At 38.0% G+C, this 26,855-nt stretch overlaps 1 protein-coding gene across 6 annotated transcripts in view; it reads left to right on the forward strand.

Moving 5' to 3' along the window:
• Positions 1-22,148, forward strand: part of LOC115232529 (fatty-acid amide hydrolase 2) — a 42,099-nt gene extending 19,951 nt beyond the window's left edge. For 3 of the 6 annotated variants that reach the window (XM_036511522.1, XM_029802450.2, XM_029802449.2), the window contains 7 exons: positions 4,944-5,128; positions 6,115-6,334; positions 12,650-12,859; positions 15,134-15,253; positions 16,754-16,908; positions 18,960-19,058; positions 21,492-22,148. In XM_036511522.1, coding sequence (XP_036367415.1) covers positions 4,946-5,128; positions 6,115-6,334; positions 12,650-12,859; positions 15,134-15,253; positions 16,754-16,908; positions 18,960-19,058; positions 21,492-22,097 — 1,593 coding nt within the window. In that variant the 5' untranslated portion in view covers positions 4,944-4,945 and the 3' untranslated portion in view covers positions 22,098-22,148. Of the gene's footprint in view, positions 1-751; positions 827-1,377; positions 1,478-4,941; positions 5,129-6,114; positions 6,335-12,649; positions 12,860-15,133; positions 15,254-16,753; positions 16,909-18,959; positions 19,059-21,491 lie in introns of those variants that run through there. The other 3 variants (XM_036511532.1, XM_036511525.1, XM_036511518.1) reach the window with 3 other exon arrangements.
• The last annotated feature ends 4,707 nt before the right edge of the window (positions 22,149-26,855 follow it).

Raw genomic sequence — 26,855 nt, forward strand, 5'->3', positions numbered from 1 at the left:
TTACTGTTCAGAGATTTATTATAGTTTTAATATCATTTGCTTTTAATGCATGTTGTAAGCTTACTTATAACCAGTTTGTTGACTAAGTGCATCTATTTTTCTGTTTTTTATTCATGTAGAAGACAGAAGCAAGTGAAGAAGTGAATTTTATTTTTTTGAATTACTCTTTACTCTCTTTTTACTCTTTTACTTGTTTCAGTCATTTTATTGTGGCCATGCTGGAGCACTGCCTTTAGTCAAGCAAATCGACCCCAGTACTTATTCTTTGTAAGCCTAGTACTTATTCTATCGGTCTCTTTTGCCGAACCGCTAAGTTACGGGGACGTAAACACACCAGCATCGGTTGTCAAGTGATATTGGGGGAATAACACAGACACACAAACATATACACACATACACATAGATACACACATAAACACACACACACACACATATATATATATACATATATACGACGGGCTTCTTTCAGTTTCCGTCTACCAAATCCACTCACAAGGCATTGGTTTGCCCAAGGCTATAGTGGAAGACACTTGCCCAAGGTGCCACTCAGTGGGACTGAACCCAGAACCATGTGGTTGGTAGGCAAGCTACTTACCACACAGCCACTCCTACGCCTATTACTTAAAATGTTTCATTTATAAAATTATTTTATTTGATATTTCATATTTCTTCTGTATTCATGTCTTTAAACAGACTGTTTTTACATTTTTGTGCTTTATCAATATAATGTAGATAATTCATTAGATAGGTAGTATATTCAAATCATTCCTAGATCCCAAGATCATACTAAATCAGGCTGAGAGAAACAGGGTGGAAAACAGAAAAGGCAAGTAGAGTTAAAGTGTACTCTTTACTCTTTACTCTTTTACTTGTTTCAGTCATTTGACTGCGGCCATGCTGGAGCACCGCCTTTAGTTGAGCAAATCGACTCTGGGGCTTATTCTTTGTAAGCCCAGTACTTATTCTATCAGTCACTTTTGCCGAACCGCTAAGTGACGGGGACATAAACACACCAGCATCGGTTGTCAAGCAATGCTAGGGGGACAGACACAGACACACAAACACACACACATACATACACACATATATATATACATATATACGACGGGCTTCTTTCAGTTTCCGTCTACCAAATCCACTCACAAGGCATTGGTTTGCCCAAGGCTATAGTGGAAGACACTTGCCCAAGGTGCCACTCAGTGGGACTGAACCCAGAACCATGTGGTTTGTAAGCAAGCTACTTACCACACAGCCACTCCTACGCCTATTACTTAAAATGTTTCATTTATAAAATTATATTTATTTGATATTTCATATTTCTTCTGTATTCATGTCTTTAAACAGACTGTTTTTACATTTTTGTGCTTTATCAATATAATGTAGATAATTCATTAGATAGGTAGTATATTCAAATCATTCCTAGATCCCAAGATCATACTAAATCAGGCTGAGAGAAACAGGGTGGAAAACAGAAAAGGCAAGTAGAGTTAAAGTGTACTCTTTACTCTTTACTCTTTACTTTTTACTGTTTCAGTCATTTGACTGCGGCCATGCTGGAGCACCGCCTTTAGTTGAGCAAATCGACTCTGGGGCTTATTCTTTGTAAGCCCAGTACTTATTCTATCAGTCACTTTTGCCGAACCGCTAAGTGACGGGGACATAAACACACCAGCATCGGTTGTCAAGCAATGCTAGGGGGACAGACACAGACACACAAACACACACACATACATACACACATATATATATACATATATACGACGGGCTTCTTTCAGTTTCCGTCTACCAAATCCACTCACAAGGCATTGGTCGGCCCGGGGCTATAGCAGAAGACACTTGCCCAAGATGCCACGCAGTGGGACTGAACCCAGAACCATGTGGTTGGTAGGCAAGCTACTTACCACACAGCCACTCCTGCACCTACCTCTACTTTTGTAAAAAATTGTTTCTTTTACTCTTTCCCTCTCTGCTTGATTTAAAAGAAAGTCACCTTGAAATACTTAGGATACACTTCTTACAAATAATGCAACGAATTAACTATCTGTTACTCAATACTGATAAGGTACATAATACTTCCAACATTGTTGTAACACTCCTCCATATATATTAGGTGGTTGTGAGCTCAGCAGGAGTTAATCCAACTATGGAAAGAAAATGCATGTATAAATTCACCAGAAGAGGTTATTGTAAAAGTATGAATGAGATACGGAGAACTTGGCTTCCTCACACTTGAGTCAAAAGAGATCTCAGCTGAGGAAAGTATACCGAGAAGTGAAATAAATAGATGAGAATAATTAAGGAGATTAAAATACAGATATGACTTAATTATGTTAGTGATTACAGCATTAAGATAATTTAGTGTCGTTCTAGTTAGCCTCTAACTTAGCTAATCACATTAAGAAAGTGTTGAAGTGTCATTTTTGCTTAATTGATAGGAGCAGAATTTTTGCTAAATACTTTACTGAAAAGCCAGAATTGAATTTCAAGTGTATAGCTCTACTTGTGATGCTTCAAGCAATGATTGCACAGGCAGTGCTGGATGACATTAGCATGAATGGACAATGTTTACATTTAAAGCTGAATGTTGATTCATATACTTTATATTTCCAGTAAAGCAATTGTAATAGAAATATTAAATTTCTAAATATCTCATAGAGATATGTACGGTGGTGGAGTGATAGTGCGGTTGTATACTGTCAACTTAACGTGACAGTCCTGTAAGGGAATTACACCACTGCTGTTTAGCCCTAGGAAGCATCGACGCTCCCTGTCGGCCTTGACATATTTCCTGTGTCCTTATATATTTACGAAGGGGAGACAAACAAGCTGTTGGGGGTGTTTGTCTCCCCTTCGTAAATATATAAGGACACAGGAAATGTGTCAAGGCCGACAGGAAGCGTTGATGCTTCCTAGGGCTAAACAGTGGTGGTGTAATTCCCTTACAGGACTGTCACGTTAAGTTGACAGTATGCAACCACTCAATTGTAATAGAATTTTCTGACAAACAACCAACAGCTTCAGATCTGGTCGGATTGAACAAAAAACAGGTAGAATATTTTGGGCTTGATAGAACTGGTTTAAATGCTGAAGGGTAAAGAAGTGTTTACTTGTTGTCAAATGTAAAATATTTGTTGAAAATAAATTTTTCCTTAGTTATAATTGTGATATTATAGAGAAACAATTTTGATAGCCTCATTAAATTAATAACTCCAGTGAAATGAAGGGCAAAGCCAATACTTATGAGATCTGACCTTGGAATAATAGGACATTAAGTTAATTACAATACTTGAGATTTAATCTTTCCACTCTTTTATCTTAGACATCTCTGTATCTTCTCAAATTTATGGAAATTTAATTACACAGTCAAAAAAGGCTTGAACAAAGGCATTAGTTTTCTTGGCTTAGATCAAATCTTTATTGAATGTTAATGAAAGCAAAAATCCCCATTTACAGATTATCAACATCATGAGTCAGGGAATGAAATAAGGTCAAATTCAAACCAGTTTTGCTGTCAGCTTCTCATTAGCTATATATAATTAATTGTTAATCCTGAAAAGATAGCTTTCATATCAAATAAATTTCCGTTTTTATAGTTAAGTTAGTGTCAGCATATTTAACTAAAAGTTAACTAATAATAATTTGTTTTCATAGCTTATCACTAATCCAGCTAAACTATTGATAGTTTCTTTGGTTATTTGCTTACTAAATACAATTTGTTTTTCTCTCTCGTTTAGCTGTCTCTGTTTCTTTGTTATACTAGATTTCAGAACAGGAAGAAAATTTCTGTTGTTTAGCATTTTCCTGTACTATTTCTCTTCCATTCTTTAAGAATAATACCTTTCATACGTGTGAGTGAATGTGTGTGTATGTGTATATATATAGTGTATACACACACACATATACATGTAGGCACAGGAGTGGCTATGTGGTAAGTAGTTTGCTTACCAACCATATGGTTCCAGGTTTATTCCCACTGCATGGCACCTTGGGCAAGTGTCTTCTACTATAGCCTCGGGCCGACCAAAGCCTCGTGAGTGGATTTGGTAGAGGGAAACTGAAAGAAGCCCATCGTATATAAGTATATATATATATGTGTGTGTGTATATGTTTGTGTGTCTGTGTTTGTCGCCTCAACATTGCTTGACAACCGATAGTAGTGTGTTTACGTCCCTGTAACTTAGCGGTTCAGCAAAAGAGACCGATAGAATAAGTACTAGGCTTACAAAGAAAAAGTCCTGGGGTTGATTTGCTCGACTAAAGGCGGTGCTCCAGCATGGCCACAGTCAAATGACTGAAACCAGTAAAAGAGGGAGTAAAGAGTTTTTATATGAATGTTACCATTTCTGGTTCAGGAAGTGTCTTGATAAAAGCTATTTCTTGAACCAGAAATGGCAACATTCATATATATATGTGTGTGTGTATACTTAGTAAGGCAACAGAAGGAACGGTAAACAGAGTAAAAGATGCATGAATCACATAAGAAAAAATGGCCAGGCAAATCATTAGCAGAGATCTGCAGTCATCACAGATGGAGAAGACTGGTGCAGATCATGTCAAGATGGTGTCCTTATGTTCCCACCAGGAGTTGAGGGTTTGAGCAAGCAATCATTGTTTCTTCTAGAAATCAATGAAGGAGCCTCTATGTATTCCTTTGATCTGTTTGCAATGGTTTTTAAAAAAAGAAAAAGCCTTAATCATATTATGTCATTGAAAATAAAAAGGACATAATATTTACACCTGGAACCCTTTGATTGTAGGTCTCTTAGAATGCTTTGATCTTAGGTTTTGGTAGAACAGAGCTATACAATAGCAGTAACCAATTTCTTTACTTTGAGATATTAAAAATCTAAAGAAATACGTTTTTCGGAGAAAATTTCTTCAGTTATAATTCTTCTGATTCAGTTATAATTCTTCTGATAAATTCTTCTGTTTTGTCTTTTCAGCCATGGAATTCTCTAGGTTACTAATATTTGTGCTTGTCAAGCTGTATCGGTGGACATTGCTTCCTATTTTTAACATAATTTTTAATGTGCTGAATTCTGCGCCTCCTGTTTCTGTGCCACCAGTTACTAATCCATTGCTCCTCAAAAGTGCCACTGAATTAAGTAAGATGATTCGTAACAAAGAAGTAAGTAATTTTTCTTTGGTTTGCTCTTATAATTATTCTTTGTTAGTTTGGTATCACTTAAAATACTTCTGTTATGTCTGATTATTTTTCCACTTGTACAGGTTGATAAAGATAAAATGATCATCATCATTATCATCATCATCATCATCGTTTAACGTCTGTTTTCTGCGCTAGCACGGGTTGGACGGTTCGACCGGGAACTGGGAAGCCAGGGGCTGCACCAGGCTCCAGTCTGATCTGGCAGTGTTTCTACAGCTGGATGCCCTTCCTAACGCCAACCACTCCGCGAGTGTAGTGGGTGCTTTTTACGTGCCACTGGCACAGGTGCCAGGGGAGTCTGGCATCAGCCTAAGCTTATCGTTCATCGTTTAGCATCCGCTTTCCATGCTAGCATGGGTTGGACGGTTCAACTGGGGTCTGGGAAGCCAGAAGGCTGCACCAGGCCCAGTTTGATCTGGCAATGTTTCTATGGCTGGATGCCCTTCCTAATGCCAACCACTCCATGAGTGTAGTGGGTGCTTTTTATGTGTCACCGGCACAGGTGCCAGACGAGTCTGGCAAACGGCCATGATCGGATGGTGCTTTTTATGTGCCACCGGCACAGGTGCCAGGCGAGGCTGGCGACAGCCACGAACGGATAATAAACATATATTTGTACATATGTATCTGCATACATATGTACTGCTATAATGTACTACAGAACATATCTTTAGCTCTTTTTAGCCACCACTATGTTACAATGATTGTAAGCAATTTATTTATAAAAGCCTGTAGATAGGAAAAGATAGGGAACAACTGTACATGTATTTCAGTTCATGTTGGAACCATCGACTATCCATGAATACACTGCTTAAAAAATCAGTAATATTCATTAGAGGTTTAAGTAAACTAGCGCAACCAGATGGTGATGACAATGAAGATAATAATCTTAACACCAACTTTCTTTTTCTTAATTACATTATACATATTTTTTTATTTTATTTCAGATAAAGTGCACTGAAGTTTTAGAAGCTTTTATTGAAAGATCAAAATTAGTGAATCCTACAATAAATTCAATTTGCTCTAATTGCTATGAAGTGGCCCGTCAACAAGCACTTGAAGTAAACGAAATATTAGAACAAGATGACATTCCAGATGAATATTCAGAAAAAAATGCACCCTTTCTTGGAGTACCTCTTTCTGTTAAGGAAGCTTTTGCTTTGACAGGTAAAAATTCTTATTTAAAAAGCTACAATGTCAATTAAATTCCTTAAGATGTGTGTGTGGTGTGTGTGTGTGTGTGTGTGTGTGTGTGTGTGTATAGCATATGCATGTATCTCTCTTACTCTTTTACTTGTTTCAGTCATTTGACTGCGGCCATGCTGGAGCACCGCCTTTAATCGAGCAACTCGACCCCGGGACTTATTCTATTGGTCTCTTTTGCCGAACTGCTAAGTGACAGGGACGTAAACACACCAGCATCGGTTGTCAAGCAATGCTAGGGGGACAAACACAGACACACAAACACACACACTCATATATATATATATACATATATACGACAGGCTTCTTTCAGTTTCCGTCTACCAAATCCACTCACAAGGCATTGGTCGGCCCGGGGCTATAGCGGAAGACACTTGCCCAATATGCCACGCAGTGGGACTGAACCCGGAACCATGTGGTTGGTTAGCAAGCTACTTACCACACAGCCACTCCTGCACCTATGTATGTATGTATGTATGTATGTATGTATGTATGTATGTATGTATGTATGTATGTATGTTGTCATCATTTAATGTCCATTTTCCATGCTGGCATGGGTTGGATGGGTCAACAAGAGCTAGCAAACCAGAGGGCTGTGCTATGTATGTGTGTGTGTGTGTGTGTGTATGGGAGAGAGAGAGAGAGAGAGATAATATAGTCAAATGGTTAAGAGGTTTGCTTTGCAACCATGAGATCTCAGGTTCAGACTCACTATATAACATTTTGGACAGATGCCATTTCCTGTAACCTCAGATCGACTCATACCCTGTGAGTAAAACTGTAGAAGTTTGTTGAATATTCATGTAATTCAATGCGCAACACCTTTGTCACACACCTATTTTACATGAGAATTATGTTAATGGTACATATGTCTGCTGAATGGTCAGCCACTTGCTTGCTAATTCTGTGAACAGGAAATTCACTTGGTTGAACAACTATTATACACATCATTGAAACTGAATGATATCCATCCAACTCTTCAAATATATCTATATCTGGTTGTCTGGTTCTGCCAGCTTCACAGCAATATATATATTTTCTTTACATCATCATCATCATCATCATCATTTAACGTCCGTTTTCCATGCTAGCATGGGTAGGATGATTCGACCGGGTATCTGGGAAGCCAGAAGGCTGCACCAGGCTCCAGTCTGATCTGGCAGTGTTTCTACAGCTGGATGCCCTTCCTAACGCCAACCACTCCGTGAGTGTAGTGGGTGCTTTTTACGTGCCCCAACAGGTCTTCGCAAGCAGAGTTTAGTGTCCAATGAAGGGAGGTTGGCATGGGTGCCTGTCGTCGGATGAGGTTCGATTTCGACTTCGCTTGCCTCAACAGGTCTTCGTGTGTCCAAGGGAGGAAATATATACATGTATGTATATATATATATATATATATATATATGCATATATATATACATATATACATATATATATATATATATATATATATTATATATATATATATAATATATATATATATATATATCTATATATATATATATATATATATATATATATATATATATGCATATATATATACATATATATATATATATATATAATATATATATATATATATATATATATATATATTTACTACTCTAGGTACAAGGCCCAAAATTTTTGGAGAGGGGGACAGTTGATTAGATCGACCCCAGACTCAACAGGTACTTAATTTATCGACCCCGAAAGGATGAAAAGCAAAGTTGACCTCAGCGGAATTTATCAAAAGGATGTGTTATAATACTATTCCACATACACAAGAATAGCCATACCAACAATCCAGCATACCTCCATCATCAGCTGCTCCACGGATATTGGAGAATTCACAAAAAAAACAAAAAAAACAACAAAATATGAAGACAGGTGGTGTAGACAACAAACAGATGTATAAGTGAAAAAGTCTTTAATGCTTCGAGCTTATATATATATATATATACATACATAGTGAAACATGGGCTGTGACTGCTGAGGATATGCGTAAGCTCGCAAGAAATGAAGCCAGTATGCTCCGATGGATGTGTTATGTCAGTGTTCATAATCGACAGAGTGTAAGTACCTTGAAATAAAAGTTGGACCTAAGAAGCATCAGTTGTGGTGTGCAAGAGAGACGTTTGTGCTGGTATGGTCATGTGACGAGAATGGCTGAAGATAGGTTGTGTGCAAAAGTGCTACACCCTAGCAGTTGAGGGAACCTGTGGAAGAGGTAGACCCAGGAAAACCTGGGACGAGGTGGTGAAGCACAACCTTCGAACTTTAGGTCTCACCAAGGAAATGACTAGAGACCGAGACCTATGGAAGTATGCTGTGCGTGAGAAGACCCGGCAAGACTAGTGAGACCATAACCCATGGCCTCTACCTGGTATGTAGCCAGTCGACTTATACATACCTTTCTTTCTTGGGACACAAAATCCACTTGTGAAGACCCGTTGAAGCAAGTGAAAATCAAAAAATCAAAATCAAAATCAAACCAAATCAAATCCGATATCAGAAAGCAGAACCAAAATCAAAGTCGATCAACATCAATGGAAATTGCAGCTGTGATACCAGTGCCAGTGACAAGTAAGCGAACCATCCGATCGTGGCCGTTGCCAGCGCCGCCCCGACTGGCCTCCGTGCCGGTGGCACGTAAAAAGCACCATCCGTTCGTGGCCGTTGCCAGCCTCGCCTGGCCCCTGTGCCAGTGGCACATAAAAGCTCCATCCGTTCGTGGCCGTTGCCAGCCTTGCCTGGCCCCTGTGCCGGTGGCACGTAAAATGCACCATCCGATCATGGCCGTTGCCAGCCTCGCCTGGCCCCTGTGCCGGTGGCATGTAAAAAGCACCATCCATCCATGGCACGTAAAAAGCACCCACTACACTCACAGAATGGTTGGCATTATTAAGGGCATCCAGCCGTAGAAACACTGCCAGATCAGACTGGGCCTGGTGCAGCCTTCTGGCTTCACAGACCCCCAGTTGAACCGTCCAACCCATGCTAGCATGGAGAACGGACGCTAAATGATGATGATGATGATACATGGGCAGTGGGTGGTGTAGGCATAAGTGAGTAGATGGAAAATTTGCTTTGCAACCATGTGATACATTGTGGAACTTGGGCAACATTCTTTTACTCTCACTCCTTGAAAGCCAATGCCTTATAAAGGAATCTAATTGATGAAAACTGCAGACAGCCTGTTGTATACATGTGTGTGTACATGTCAAAATGTGTTTCAGTGTTTATATATTCTGTGCTTGTCACTGTTTGAGTGAAGCAGTGCTCTCATTGACATTGTGACTGATTGCTCTGCACTTCTGAAAGCCTGTCGAATAAAAATATTCCTTACTTGAAAGATATGTAAAGGGTGGCAACAAGGTAAAAAACACCTGGGTGTAAAATCAACAAATCTCTGTTCAAACCCATGCTATCATGGGCAAAAAAATACAAACAGAAAAAATGTTTAATAAATGAATATATTATCTGATCATTCATTTTATATCTACTTTTCTATTCTGGTATGAATTAGACAATGACTTACTAAGACACTATTTTATGGCTGGATCCTGTCCCCAACTCTCACCTGTGCCCTGGCCCCTCTGGCACCTGTGCTGGTGGCACGTAAAAAGCACCCACTACACTCACGGAGTGGTTGGCATTAGGAAGGGCATCCAGCTATAGAAACACTGCCAGATGAGACTGGAGCCTGGTGCAGCCTCCTGGCTTCCCAGACTCCGGTTGAACCGTCCAACCCATGCTAGCATGGAAAAACGGACAGTATCAATACATTATAGCGTCGCCACTTTAGAAATTTTCAGCACGCATGTGCAGAGTTGGATTCTTCCAGGAGGCCTGTCGGAAGTTCCCTCATGCGCATGCGCAGAAACGAGCAGCAGCAAAATTTCTCTCGTTCGGTCTCTCAAACGCTGACAACCAAACAGGATGGACGTGTTTTAGTAGCTCTCTCAGGCCACCACCCCATGGCGTTGCTACGCTATGCTTGAACGAACAGGATTTGGCTCACTCCACTTGACTACTGTGACGAGCTCCTAGGCTGCCAATTCGCTCTGAAGAAAAATATATATATATTGCGAATCCAGAAATAAAATATTTATGCTGTTGAATTTAATCGGAAGTCTTGTCTCTTTCCTTCGATTAATATTTTAATGTAAAGGATGAGAGCTGCACCCATCCAGTGTTACAGACCTTTCATCCTGTCACAACATTGTCCGTTTAAATTAGCTGTTAAAGTGTTAACTGCTGATAAACTGGAAACACTGATGATGGATTGGGACCTGTGACATATGCAGTGCATCATGAAGAGTTATACAAGCGAAAGTTATATTTGACAGATAATTATGATAAATTGAATGTGATGGTACTCCAGCATGGCTAGAACCACAATATTTAAATGAATTGAAAGCTTGTCGGATATTTTTTTTCAGGTCATGTCAAGGATGGGGAGTTGGTAGAAAAAGCTAAGAACCACTTTTAGTATATGTTGTTGCATGTTCTCTTTTTTCGGTATATCTCCAACGAGATTGACTTTACATTTCATTTCTTCAGAACCAGTAAAACAAATAGCAATAATGCAATTAAACATTTTAAATCAAGTTAATGAGCCTAGTTTCTGAAACCTTTACTCTTTTACTTGTTTCAGTCATTTGACTGCGGCCATGCTGGAGCACCGCCTTTAATCGAACAACTCGACCCCGGGATTTATTCTTTTTTATTTGTAAGCCCAGTACTTATTCTTTTGGTCTCTTTTGCCGAACCGCTAAGTAACGGGGACATAAACACACCAGCATCGGTTGTCAAGCAATGCTAGGGGGACAAACACAGATTCGCAAACACACACATGCATACACATATATACATATATACGACGGGCTTCTTTCAGTTTCCGTCTACCAAATCCACCCGAGGCTATAGTAGAAGACAGTTGCCCAAGGTGCCACACAGTGGGACTGAACCTGGAACCGTGTGGTTGGTAAACAAGCTACTTACCACACAGCCACTCCTGCGCCTTTAGTACAATATTCTTTTCTACTCTAGGCACAAGGCCCAAAATTTTTGGGGAGAAGGGGGGGGGGCAGTTGATTAGATTGACACCAGTATGTAACTGGTACTTAATTTATTGACTCCAAATGGGTGAATGACAAAGTCGACCTTGGTGGAATTTGAACTCAAAATGTAAAGATAGATGAAGTACCACTAAGCATTTCGCCTGGCATGCTAACATTTCTGGCAGCTTGCCGCCTTCCTTTAGTACAATATTATCTCTGCTACTCTCATCATTCATTCATTAATTCCTTTGACTTCATTTGAAGCACATGGCATCAACAAGAGATCTCCATCTGACTTGATTTTTGGCAATGGATTTCAGTTGTTCCCAGGTATAGCTACCTGTCCTGTATATAATCATAATTTTTGTGGTATTTCTGGGAAGGAAAACATAACCTAATTAACACCTTTCTGGATTTATGAGAAATTTCTATGAGATTAGTGTAGTTTATACCAGAATGACAAGTTTTAGATTTAACTGACACCTGGTTTAATACCATCACCACTGCTACTACCACCACTACTATCAGCACTACCTGGTCCTTTGGCTGTGTTTATCAGAGTTCACTGTGTTGTAAGCATTAAGACCAGGTATTTAACATGAAGATAACTCTCTATATTGCTACATGGCTTTCTATTTTAGTAAACCATGAGCTGTAGTTTCTTATTTCTTTACTGCCCACAAGGGGCTACTCACAGAGGGGACAAATGATTAAGTTGATTATATCAACTCCAGTGCGTAACTGGTACTTATTCAATCAACCTCAAAAGGATGAAAGGCAAAGTTGACCTCGGCGGAATTTGAACTCAGAACGTAGCAGCAGACGAAATACCACTAAGCATTTCACCCGGCATGCTAACGTTTCTGCCAGCTCGCTGCTTTAAAGTCACCCATGAGTTGTACTTTCTCTTTTCCTCATGTGTGAGACCCTGCAAAATACCTTGAGTATTGCTCTTCCTCTATAAAATAACAAAAGTCAGTCATTAGTAAAATATGTTGACATATGGATAAATAAGAATTTATTTCCTAGTTGTTTAAGACCTTTTTTTAGCTTATGTTACACATCATGTAGATAGGCGAAAATACAATTTTATTGAATTGATTTTATTGAGAATGAAGGATGGCGGACACCAGAGAAAACGTTTGGAAGAAGCAACCAAAGTAAAAGTAGAAAGCATGATGTATATTTTCCTATTATTTAAGAAATGATTACACAGTGTTTAATTATTCTTTTGTAGGTATGCCAAACACTTCTGGTTTAGTAGTACGTAAGAATACTATTGCTACAAAAGATGCAGAAGTGATTGCTAATTTACGCAAGTCTGGTGTCATTCCATACGTAGTGACCAACATAAGTGAGCTCTGCATGTGGTATGAATCAGCTAACAATATATATGGAAGATCCTGTAATCCTTACGATAATAGGCGCATCGCTGGAGGCAGCTCAGGTAAATCTTATTTTCTTTCAAATATATTGGATTAAGCCATTGCAAAATCATTAAGAAGAACTTGAAATAAATAATTTTAATTTTTGTTTTTTTAATAAATATACATTTTTTGTTATTTAAATATTAAGAGCATGGAATAGTGAATCTACAAAAATGCAGTATCAATATCGTTCAGTATTGCAGCTGTGATACCAGTGCTGGTGGCATGTAAGAGAACCATCCGAACGTGGCCGTTGCCAGCGCCGCCCCGACTGGCCTCGTGCTGGTGGCATGTAAAAAGCACCATCCGATCGTGGCCGTCTGCCAGCCTCGTCTGGCACATAAAAAGCACCCACTACACTCACGGAGTGGTTGGCGTTAGGAAGGGCATCAAGCTGTAGAAACATTGCCAGATCAGACTGGGCCTGGTGCAGCCTTCGGGCTTCCCAGACCCCGGTTGAACTGTCCAACTCATGCTATCATGGAAAACGGACGTTAAACGATGATGATGATGTATTGATATTAAGATACAAGCATGATATCAAATCAGCTTCATTACTCGTACCCTGTTGCATGGGGGAAAAATTTAAGCTTGTTTATGGAGATTGTTTTACAACCATGCAGGTTGGGATCAGCTCTACTGCACATATACATGTATGCATGCATGCATGTATGTATGTATGTGTGTATGTATGTATCTGTGTGTGTGTGTGTGTGTGTGTATGCATGCATGCATGTGTGCATACGTGCATTCATGCATATAAGTGTGCACGTATCTATGTGCGCATGTATGTGTGTGTGCATGTATGTATGTATACTGCATATATACATGTATGTATGTATATATGCATGTATGTATGTGTATGTATGTATGTATGTATACTGCATATATACGTGTATGTATGTATGTATATATGCATGTATGTGTGTATGTATGTATGTATGTATACTGCATATATACGTGTATGTATGTATATATGCATGTATGTATGTGTGTATGTATGTATGTATGTATACTGCATATATACGTGTATGTATGTATATATGCATGTATGTATGTGTGTATGTATGTATGTATGCATGTATGTATGTGTGTATGTATGTATGTATGTATGTATACTGCATATATACGTGTATGTATGTATGTATGCATGTATGTATGTGTGTATGTATGTATGTATGTATGTATGTATGTGTGTATGTATGTATGTATGTATACTGCATATATACGTGTATGTATGTATATATGCATGTATGTATGTGTGTATGTATGTATGCATGCATGCATGTATGTATGCATGCATGCATGCATGTATGTATGTATGTATGTATGTATGTATGTATGTATGTATGTATGTATGTATGTATGTATGCATGTATGTATGTGTGTATGTATGTATGTTCATTCGTTCATTCTGTTTTTTAATTATTATAAATCTTCCATTGAGCCGGTTTCCGACAAAGATACAAGACTCCTTCTTTGGGATGTAGTTAACACAGACTGTTCCACTCACAGATTGAACTTGTAATGTTTGAATCAGCTGATCAGTTTCTCTTTCTGAAAATCCCAGTTTATCCAGATTCTCCTTTAAGCATTTACTAACAAAACCTAGTGCTTCAATTATTATTGGGGTATGAATATGAATTCATAGTCTGGATATAGAATCTGGAGGTTTCAAAGCAGTTGTCCATAGATATGCTCAAAGAGATATTTATATCTGAAGGGCAGCTAACCTCTCTGATGTCATATACCTTTGCCCCTCTGTCCCAAACAACAATATCCAGCCTGTTATACTTACATTTGACAGAAGTTTTGATGGGAATATTCCACCAGTATCCCATTGATAGAAAATGGTTGAAAAACCACTGGATTAGATGAACATGGGCCAGTATCCTGTACTTAGTGGAGGCACATGGCCTAGTGGTTAGAGCAGCGGACTCGCAGTCGAGGGATCACGGGTTCGAATCTCATACCGGGCAATGTATGTGTTTATGAGCGAAAACACCTAAACTCCACGTGGCTCCGGCAGAAGGTAATGGTGAACTTCTGCTGACTCTTTCGCCACAACTTTCTCTCACTCTTTCCTCCTGCATCTTGCTGCTCACCTGTGACGGACCGGCGTCCCGTCCAGGCTGCGAACCTATACGCCAAGGAAACCGGGAAACCGGCCCTTGTGAGCCAGGCATGGCTCGAGAAGGAACAGTATCCTGTACTTAAACATCACAGCCACTGTGCTACATTATATGTTATATTTCAAAATTGACTCTTCTGTTTTTTCATTCCCTATTGTTTAGGTGGTGAGGGTTGTCTGATTGGCTCTGGGGCTTCAATTATTGGAGTCGGCTCGGATATCGGCGGCAGTATTCGTATACCATCGTTTTTTAATGGAATTTTTGGTCATAAGCCATCTACAGGTAAATAGACTCTGCTTTATCATCAGTTGTTTCTCTGTGTGTTCCTGTGTGTGTGTAGCTATTGAAATATTAATTGAAAAATTGAGAATTCTTCTTTTTACAAAATCTTTGTGCCTAAAGTAGAAAAGATTTATTATTAGGCGCAGGAGTGGCTGTGTGGTAAGTAGCTTGCTAACCAACCACATGGTTTTGGGTTCAGTCCCACTGCGTGGCATCTTGGGCAAGTGTCTTCTGCTATAGCCTCGGGCCGACCAATGCCTTGTGAGTGGATTTGGTAGATGGAAACTGAAAGAAGCCTGTCGTATATATGTATATATATATATGTGTGTGTATCTGTGTTTGTCCCCCTAGCATTACTTGACAACCGATGCTGGTGTGTTTACGTCCCCGTCACTTAGCGGTTCAGCAAAAAAGACCGATAGAATAAGTGCTGGGCTTACAAAGAATAAGTTCCGGGGTCGATTTGCTCGACTAAAGGCGTGCTCCAGCATGGTCGCAGTCAAATGACTGAAACGAGTAAAAGAGTAACTAAACTGTTTGTGACACCCCAATATGGCTGCAGTCCAAAAACTAAAACAAGTAAAAAAAAAAAAAAGGATAAAAGATTAACTTGACAGGTCATTAGAAAGTAACTGGATATATATCTGGGATCCCTCACATTATAAAAACTCTGGTTTCTGTTAAAAAAGTGACTGCATTGGTTGTTTTTTTTTTCTTTCTGAAAATATTCTGTTGGAATGCATCATAATTTATAACAGAATTCAGTGGGCAAATTGGTTTTCTGTCATGAAATGCCATTCCAAAGCAAAGTTTTCAGGAATACAACTCTTCTGTAATGTGTTTGTGAGTGTGGGGTTTTGTTGTAACTGGTTAAAAGTCTTTCCTGGCATGTTTTTAGGCAGACATACACAGTTAGGTGCAGGAGTGGCTGTGTGGTAAGTAGCTTGATTACCAACCACATGGTTCCGGGTTCAGTCCCACTGCGTGGCACCTTGGGCAAGTGTCTTCTACTATAGCCTCGGGCCGACCAAAGTCTTGTGAGTGGATTTGGTAGACGGAAACTGAAAGAAGCCTGTCGTATATATGTATATATATATATATGCGTGTGTGTGTTTGTGTGTCTGTGTTTGTCCCCCTAGCATTGCTTGACAACCGATGCTGGTGTGTTTATGTCCCCGTTACTAAGCGGTTCGGCAAAAAGAGACCGATAGAATAAGTACTGGGCTTACAAAGAATAAGTCCCGGGGTCAAGTTGCTCGATTAAAGGCGGTGCTCCAGCATGGCCACAGTCAAATGACTGAAACAAGTAAAGAGAAAAAAAGAGTTAACTATTAAGTAATGGGTTCAATTCACTCCATTTTGGTCCAGTAGCTGGTCTGACCTATGCAAGCATTGAAAAATGTACATTAAAGCAATGATGAGGATGGCTAATTCATTTCCCCTTTTTATTTTTTCCCAATGCATTCTATATTTATTTATGCTACAAAATTCTGTTTCTAGGAATCGTCTCAAATGACGGCCAATTTCCTAATGCAAGTGGCCAGCAGAAAGAACTTTTGTGTGTAGGACCCATGTGTCGATATGCAGAGGATCTCAAACCAATGTTACGCATCATGGCTGGAGAAAATGCCAAGAAACTCAAACTTGATGAACCTGTAATTTATTTTTCATTGACTTTTTTTATAAATCGTGCATCTATTATTTTTAATTATGTTTGTATATAAATTTGTTATAACAATTAGAAAACAAGAATTGCCCTAATTAGAAATAGTAAGCTTTCTTGCTGATAGCATTTTTGAAAAATCATTCTGAAATTTTTTCGAATGAAAAGATTTTTTCAAAACAATGATAATTTTTTCTAAATGTATTATTTATTTTATCAAGCATTAGTGTGATAGAATGAGGGTGCATGGCTCAGTGGCAAGGGCATTGGGCTCACAGTCATGAGATAGCGAGTTCAATTCCCGAACTGAGCTGTGTGTTGTGTTCTTGAGCAAGACACTTTATTTTACATTGCTGCAGTTCATTCAGCTGTAGAAATGAGTTGTGATGCCACTGGTGCCAAGCTCCCATGACCTTTGCCTTTCCCTTGGATAACACCAGTGGCATGGAGGGGGAGGCTAGTACACATGGGCGATTGCTGGTCTTCTATAAACAACCTTACCTGTGCCTTGGAGGTAATTTTCTAAGGACAATCCCATGGTTGTTATTATTGAAGGGGATTTTTACCCTAGTGTGATAGAGTAACTTGCTTAACCTCTTATAAATAGAAATATCTTACAATAATTTCTCAACCCTTCTAACCTCAGATTTTTGGAAAATGAACTTATGATGTTCATGCATTTCCCATGAACATTAGTGGAGTTAGTAAAATAGTTAAGACTGCAAGTTGAACCTGGGGCACAATTTTGGTTCACCCGGAGCTTACTCATGGGGTTAACACACAGTTCCTATAGGAACCTCTACATCAGAGGCTGTCAGGTTTTTTTTTCTTGTTTTTTTTTTTACTTTACAGTACACAGTAGACTGAATAAAAAATTACTGGAGAACTTTGTATAGAAAGCTAAAAGGACTGTTTTAAAGTTTAAAATTTAGAAATATTACAGAAAATCTATTGCTAAACTTGTTTCACTAAACCTTTAGTGTTCAGATTACTTTGTCACGTGTAATCCTTCCTTATTCACATTGTTTTGAATTAATCTCTTAGCTTTGACATTTTGATGATGTGGTTGTTTATGTTTAGTATGTGACAGGCTGGATCTGATCAGTTTGAGCATAAAACAAGTAAACTATTTGGGCCAGATGTGGCTGGTTTAAATGGTAAACGGTTAATCATGCTTGTGTGAAACATAAGCTTGATGCTCTTGGGTGATTTACTTTCAATCTTAAGAATCATGTGCAATAAACAGACTCTTTATTTCTTGTTCAATGCACTGAATAGTTTATCATCATCATCATCATCGTTTAATGTCTGCTTTCCATGCTGGCATGAGTTGGACGATTTGACTGAGGTCTGGTGAACCAGATGGCTGCACCAGACTCCAATCTGATCTGGCAGAGTTTCTACAGCTGGATGCCTTTCCTAACATCAACCACTCCAATAGTGTAGTGGGTGCTTTTACATGCCACCGGCACGAGGGCCAGTCAGGCGGTACTTGCAACATCCACGCTCGAATGGTGCTTTTTATGTGCCACCTGCACAGGAGCCAGCCCAGCGACACTGGCAACGACCTTGCTTGAATGTTTTTTTCACGTGCCACCAACACAAGTGCCAGTAAGGCGACGCAAGTAATGATCACGCTTGAATGGTGCTTTTTGTATTTCTTTTTATATTTTAGCCTTTAATGTTGGTCAGTGAAAAAAAACCCATCTCATGTTTGTATGATATTGAAAACTGAATTTTCTGATCCACTACCCTAATATCTTAATGTTACTTTCAACTGTATTGGCACAAGCCTCAATTTTTTGGTGATGGTGGGTATTTGACTATATTGACCACCGCACTTGACCGGGATTCCATTTGATTGACCTATAGCTGTTTGTAAAGCAGGGACAACCTTCGCAGATTGTCAGAATGAAAAGGGCTACAGTTGCAAGATATTTTGTCAAACTAGTGATTTTGCCAATTATTTGCAGTAAAAAATCATATTCATTCAGGTTTACAGATTCTGTTTTGTTTACGCATTTAATATATTTCTTTTTTTAGGTTGACTTGGAAAAATTGAAAATCTATTATATGGATAATGATGAAGGAGGTTTATTTTCAAGCTCTGTCCAACCTGAAATGAAAAAAGCAGTTCACAAAGTAAGACAGAATTACATTTAATTTTCTCCTTTATTCATTACTTATAAATAGTCAACTGAATTGAATTCAGTTGACTATTTATACTTTCCTTGCCTCTTACATCATTAAACAATGCATCACAGACAGTGGATGTGGATTATGGTATATCAACAGTGTTCACTTGATAATGTTCTGTAGATTATCTCACAGTCGGTTACGACGATGACGGTCTCAGCTGATACGATCAACGGAACAGCTTGCTCATGGAATTAACGTGCAAGTGGCTGAGCACTCCACAGACATGTCTACCCTTAACGTAGTTCTCGAGGAGATTCAGCATGACACAGAGTGTGACAAGGCCGGCCCTTTGAAATACAGGTACAACAGAAACAGGAAGAAAGAGTGAGAGAAAGTTGTGGTGAAAGAGTACAGCAGGGATCACCACCACCCCCTGCAGGAGCCTCGTGAAGCATTAGGTGTTTTCGCTCAATAAACACTCACAATGCCCGGTCTGGGAATTGAAACCGCGATCCTACGACCGCGAGTCCGCTGCCCTAACCACTGGGCCATTGCGCCTCCATCTCACAGCCTAAGTTCATTGAGGTAAACGTGATTGAGGCTGTATGTGTTCTACCTGTATATACCCTGGCTTTATGATAGTTATTTCTATTTTTATGTGTTAATTTGGGAGACGAAGAGGACCATTATGTAGGTCAACATCTACAGAGAAAGTGGGATGAGGAGAGGTATCCAGAGGCTCGATGTTTTGAGGAGCCAGAATTAAGCAATGTGGTCAGTGCAAATATAGGGAATGACACTTACAGGGTTGATGTGAGGAGGAGGGATCAATGGGCCTGGGAAGATGCAGTGTACAACCAGCTATTTCATAGGAAACTAAACTGTTGAAGCTACAGTAGAATAGGCAGGGAAGAAACAGCATGTCTCTGATCCAGAAATTGTAATGAGTCTATAGTAATCCCTCGTGTGGCTTCTTTTAGATGTGGTCTAGGATGTTTGAGTGAATAGCAGCAATAGCATCACAAATATAGGAGCATTGTTGCCTTTAACTTTGTAAGGGGTCAGCAGTTGATCAGAGCTGAAGTATTTTCTAGCCCTGAAGAGTAAGGCTTTGAGATACAGATTTTACTATATTATGCATGTAAGATTGATTAGAAGGATCATCTGAAATCAAAAGACCCAGCATTTATGGTAACTTTAAGGGTTTTAGTTGTGTTTTATCCAAGACTGGAGGGGTTGAGGTATTTGATTGTTTCATTGAAATGTGCAGTGATTATGTCCTTGTGTTGAAAAAAGGCATGACCCTATTGAGGCCCCTTTTCATGGAGTTAGCACAGACTTGAGCAGTGTTTAGGTTGCATGTGAATGACAACTGTATGCAGAAAATTAAGGAGTGAAGGGTAGTGTCACCTGCATATAGTTTGCCAAATCCTTTAAGAGCAAAAGACCATTCATTGGTAACATAGGAAAGTAGATCTCCAGTAGATCTGGGTCTACAGAGGTATTACTGGTGGTCATTGAGGAGGCTAAGAGCTCATGATATTGGAGAAGGAGATTGTTATTGAGTGTTTTAGATGTTGGAAATGAGAGCTATTGCTTGATAGGTGGAAGGATCAGAGATCCCTGGAGAAAGAGAGAAGTTAAAGAGTTTAGTGTGAAGTGGGGCTTGTTCTGATGGGCAGTATTTCAAAGTAATGGAAGGGATATCATTAGGGTTGGTAATATTATCAGCTTGAGGTAACTGAAGGTATTTTGCATGTGGTATATAACTATACATGATAGCGAAACTGGTGGAATGATGATTTTGTCACCTGTTTAACTGTTTCATATGAATCAAGACTGAAGTACATTTGCTGCCAGGTGTAGCTAACATAAGGTGGTGAGCTGGCAGAAACGTTAGCACGCCGGGTGAAATGCGTAGCCGTATTTCGTCTGCCGTTACGTTCTGAGGTCAAATTCCGCCGAGGTCGACTTTGCCTTTCATCCTTTCGGGGTCGATAAATTAAGTACCAGTTACGCACTGGGGTCGATGTAATCGACTTAATACCCATATCTGTCCTTGTTTGTCCCCTCTGTGTTTAGCCCCTTGTGGGTAATAAAGAAATAGGTGTAGCTAACATAAAACTTGTGGAATTCTGATGAGCCAATCTGAAGTGCTACAGACTTTATGAGGTTGTTGTCCAGTATTTGGATGGGTTGGATGGTTTAACAGAAATCAATGTGCCAGAGGACTTTGCTAAGCTCAAAATATGAGTTTTTTTATATGGGAATGTAAATAATTATTGTAAACTATTCTATAAAACCTACACACTTTGCAACACGTTCTTTATTAACATTTCAATACATGTCATATAATGTTGTATTGTTGAACTTTTCAGGTCTTATTAAATTATAACATTTTATAATCTTTATTTATAATTAATATTTTATTTAAAGGTTGCAAATTACTTCAAAACGAAGTATGGAACTGATGTTGAACCAGTCCGTATGTCACAGATGAAATACAGCTTTGAGATCTGGTGTGCTAAACTTTCTGCTAAATCTGAAGATCATGATCCTCAAAGTACATTCTGTTACTTTATGACCGATGGTCAATATTCCATAAATCCGGTTACTGAATTCCTTAAATGGGTGGTATATCAATCTGACCATACGATACCTGCAATTGCCCTATCTTTGTCTGAGTACTTACTGGACAAAATGGATACTACTGCTACAGATGAAATGTTTCTGTCTTTTGGGGACACTTTAAAGAAGAAAATGGTCAATATTCTTGAAGAAAACTGTGTATTTTTATTTCCTCCTCATCCACGTGTAGCGCCTTACCACAACCAGCCATTGACAACGCCATTTGATTTCTCTTATACGGCTATTTTCAACTATTTGGGATTCCCAGTTACACAGTGTCCTGTAGGATTGAGTTCAGAAGGCTTACCTCTTGGTGTACAAGTTGTTGGATCAGACCTAGCTGACCATGTCACAATTGCTGTTGCTCAGGAAATTCAAGCTGCATTTGGTGGTTGGGTAAACCCAAGTGCATAAATTCAGTTAATTTCTTTTTTTTTATTATTTTAGTTACTATATTTTCTGTTACAAAAGAGAAGAGAAAATTTTCTAGAAAATTATTTTCTTAAAATCACTCTCAATATTACTAAATCAAAATTTATTCTTTTAAGACAAAGAAACTAAAGAATTATATTCAAGGTAGAATTTCACCATGAAGATGTGTGTGTGTGTGTGTATGTGCATGTGTGTATGCTGTTATAAGTTGTAAAGATATGGGGGATATGTATATAACATAAACACATTGGTCATGCTTATAATGCCTTGACAGCAATCGGTTATATATACATCAGCATTGTCTGTGACTGAAGCAATGTCATCTGAAGACTATGACATATGTGTGTGCAACGATAAATATATACATATATGTATATGAATTTGGTAGGGTTTTCAACGAGTATGTTTGCTTGCATGTATAAATATGTGTATTACACACACTTTTTATGTTTCTCTGCCTGCCTGCCTGTCTCTCTCTCTCTCTTTCTCTCTCTTCATGTGTATGTATGTTTCTATGCATGTGTTGTAATGATACTGCATCCTTTCTCCTCCACATGTCTTCAAGTATAAACGTGATATCAAGTATCGCCCTAGTTTATATTGATATCATAAATCTCTTTGTTGTCTCTCTTCTGTCTGTGTGATCGCAGGGTTACGGTAGCCTTATTTCACATCTGAGATAGTAAATTATTCAAATTGTAGTTCAATAATGAGATCATAATAGATGATAGGCTGGCGAATAATTTATGAGAGAGAATTGGTTTTTTTCTCTTTTATAAATTATCATCCAGCTGATCACCTTCATATTTTAATCTAATTATTTAATCTAATTAATTTTTTTCACTTAGTTTCTTTGAAAAAGAATTTGTATGATTTAATCCAACTCTATTTTATGCCAGTATCTTTTACTTAGCAATGAATCTTATTTTGCAATTAATAATCATTTTTAAAAATATAATAATTCTCACCAGGATTATTATATTTTTAAAAAATTACTCTCCTTCTCTGTATATATATATATTAGGGAATAAATCCAAACTTACAGGGAAAAATCAGATTTAGGATTAAATCCAATTTTATAGTATAAATATATTATATCATATTATATTAAATTAGAGATAAAACCACTATTAGGCAAATCAAACAATGAGAAACATAAGCCAATACATAAATTAATTGATTTATATTATTTTAAATATATATATATATATATATATATATATATATATATATATATATATATATATATATTATTGTGGAGATAAGGATAATTCAAGTGAAAAATACGGTAGTGCAAAGTAAAATGCCTGAAACTATTTAGTTATGACTCTTGACATTCTGATTTCCAAACACCTTGTCCCCACTCCCTGGTCAACTATGTCTTTGGTCCATTCTGTACCTATAAAATTAATACTAGTAATAAATGAACTGGGGTTGATCCTTAACAAATTCGTGACTTTGTGCTGAAGTCAAATATGGGATTCCTGGAAAGCTAAGCAGCTAAGATATTTCGTCATGTCCTCCTTACTGCATACATTTTGAATGGGAATCATTGGGAACGCTTCTATAGTCAAGCTTAACCAGGAAATTTGACTGTTTGGTTTCTCTCTGCGAGGGAATGTTTGTTTGTTCGACGTGGTTGCCATTAGAGGAAGATTACAACAGTTTCTGCACCAAACAGAAGACTAACATGAACGACATGTTGACAGTTTATGTTGGCTTATGTTCCCCTTCACAGGTCTCTCTCTCTATGCCAAAGGGAAACAGAAAAAGATGGAGACCTATTTCTCATTTCTTCTTTGTTCTATCCACGAGGCCATGTGACGGAAAGTTATGATGACAAATAGATCAGTTACAATACTTATCTTTTTGACATTTCACTCAAAACTTTCTCCTCTCTTTAATTTCTGTTTGATTTCACTTTCATCTTGAAGACATAATTTTGTGATTCTGAAATGGATTTGAATTAAACATTTCAGGGAACTTGTTGTTAGTCTTCTTACTTATGGTCTGCTGTGTCAAGCATAAAACATTTTAGAAATTCTTACAACTGCCATGTAATAGTAACACTATTGCAATCTGTATTGTGTCAGATGGAATGGTAGAAATAGTAGATTGTAGTTCTAAATGCATAAATAGAGAATACTAAACGAGTTCCCTATGGATACCGTATTTATTACAACTCGTGGCTTGTAAACGTATCTAACTCACTTTCGCTCGTTAGATACGTTTACAAGCCACGAGTTGTAATAAATACGGTATCCATAGGGAACTCGTTTAGTATTTTATTAACCCAATAACTAAATTCTTCACGTTTAGTTGTAACTTATGAATGACAAAAGTAGTGCCGTCACCGTGACTTCGGGTCATCACCATGGATTGACCAATCAGAAGCAGTGCTGTCACCGTGACCTCGGGTCATCACCATGGATTGACCAATCAGAAGCAGTGCTGTCACCGTGACCTCGGGTCATCACCATGGATTGACCAATCAGAAGCAGCGCTGTCACCGTGACCTCGGGTCATCACCATGGATTGACCAATCAGAAGCAGCGCTCGCAGTATCTGACATATGTTAGATACCAAAAATATCTCAAAGTGTTCTCACTCACATGTGTGTTATAAAGCCATTTATTTATATTCCTTTACATTCTGAGAACAAATCCTTCCATGGTTGACCTTGGCCTTTCATCACTCTGAGTTTGAAACAAAATAACTACTAGTAATGAACTCAGATCAGTTTAATAAACTTGTTCCCTCTTACAAAAATTTTGGTTAGGTGCCAGAGCTAGAAGTAATTATTAGACTTTTTACCTACAGAATTTGAATCTTACCTAGGTCAGCTTTGCAGTTCATCCTTCTCAGGTTGACAGAATTCATACCAGTTAATTACTAGAATCAATTTAATCAACTGTTTCCTCTGCAAAATTCACAGCCTTGTGCTTGATCAAGAGAAATTAAATATTATTAATTATAATTAAACATTAATTATAATTAACTAAATTATGTGTGGAGGCGCATGGCTTAGTGGTTAGGGTGTTGAACTCATAATCGTAAGATTGTGGTTTCGATTTTTGGACCAGGTGATGCGTTGAGTTCTTGAGCAAAACACTTCATTTCACGCTGCTCCAGTCCACTCAGCTGGCAAAAATGAGTAATCCTGTGATGGACTGGCGTCCCGTCCAGGTGGGGAATTTCTCCGCCACTGAAACCGGGAAACCGGCCCTTATGAGCCTGGCATGGCTCGAGAAGGAACATTTATTTTTTTTTTAAACTAAATTATGTATTATTATGTAATAAAATTAATCAATATTCATTATTATTACTATTATTGTTTTATTACTCTGATTACAGTATTAAACTGATGTTGCTATGTTTGTTATGCAGTTCAGTTAATGAGGGACTCATTAATTAGATGTAAACAGGCTGAAGAGAGAAAAGTAGAGGAACACATCAAATTCATTAGCTTAGTTTCTGCTTTGTGTCTTTGTAATAATTCAAAAGAAAGAAATTAATATGAATGTCCCCAAATATAATTATTTTTCTCTGTTATTGTTATGAAATATATATATATATATATTTTGACTGACGTTATCTGCTTTGGTGGTCAGTATAAAAATAGAAGAAGAAAGAGGCAAATTTAATGCTGAATCTTGTGGTCAAGCATTTTAAATGAACTGACCATACAATAATATCACTGTTTGTGGAAACTTAAAATGTAAGACATACATAATTTCAAAACTTGGTGTAGAAAATGACTCAACTATTTGAGGTTCTAATATTAAATATAAAGTTATGCAAACTATTATAGAACGCACATTGCTGCTGACATTCCTGGCCAATTACACAATTAGTTAAACTTTTAAACAATATATTTATCTCTCTCCTCCCCACCTCCTTTGTGTGTGTGTGTGTGTGTGTGTGTATGTGTGTGTATTGGTTTCATGAACCTCAGTTTGTGACGTTTTGTAGCTTCAATGAGAAACACACACACACACACACATTAGTTGTATGAAATGAGTGAAAAAGAACTCAGTACAATTAGTAAAATATAGTAAAGTAATATAACCTTCAATTAGTCGAAAGCACTAACTGTGGCTTATCAAGCTTCTGTGTCAGAATAAAAACAACAAACTGATTGGCGTTCTTGCTTTGCCATGACTGTTCTCTGAGAAGCATGTTTTTACAGATCTCAGTGGATCACACCCTAAAGCTTTCACAATTAATGTTGGTGTGTGTGTGTATGTATATATATATATATATATATATATATATATATATATATCCACATGTTTAAATATAAACATACTAACATTTGCTTTTTATAAGCACTGAAATATGTATATAGATACAAATTTAATGATAATATATTTCTGAATATAGTGATGCCATTAGAACAACAGAAATTTTGCGTAAATTACCCTTACAAAGCTGGTGCTTGACAAATTTTTCCACTTCGTAAGGATGATTTACCCAAGATTTCTGCTGTTCTAATGGCATCTCTGCGTTCAAAAATAAATCATCATCTTATTTGAATATATATATATATACACATGTATGTGTGTGCATGTATTTATGTATGTATGTATATCGAACAAAGGCACTGCATAGTCTGACATAACCAATATCTAGTGTCGTACGACACAGGGTATCAACCTCAGGTTAGGCAAGGAATACAATCCAAGTGATAGAAATAATGACATACACAAAACAGATATGGTAGTCATGCTTTATATAAAG

The sequence above is a fragment of the Octopus sinensis genome, linkage group LG2, assembly GCF_006345805.1.
Source record: "Octopus sinensis linkage group LG2, ASM634580v1, whole genome shotgun sequence".
In the NCBI taxonomy this organism is placed as follows: Eukaryota; Metazoa; Mollusca; class Cephalopoda; order Octopoda; family Octopodidae; genus Octopus; species Octopus sinensis.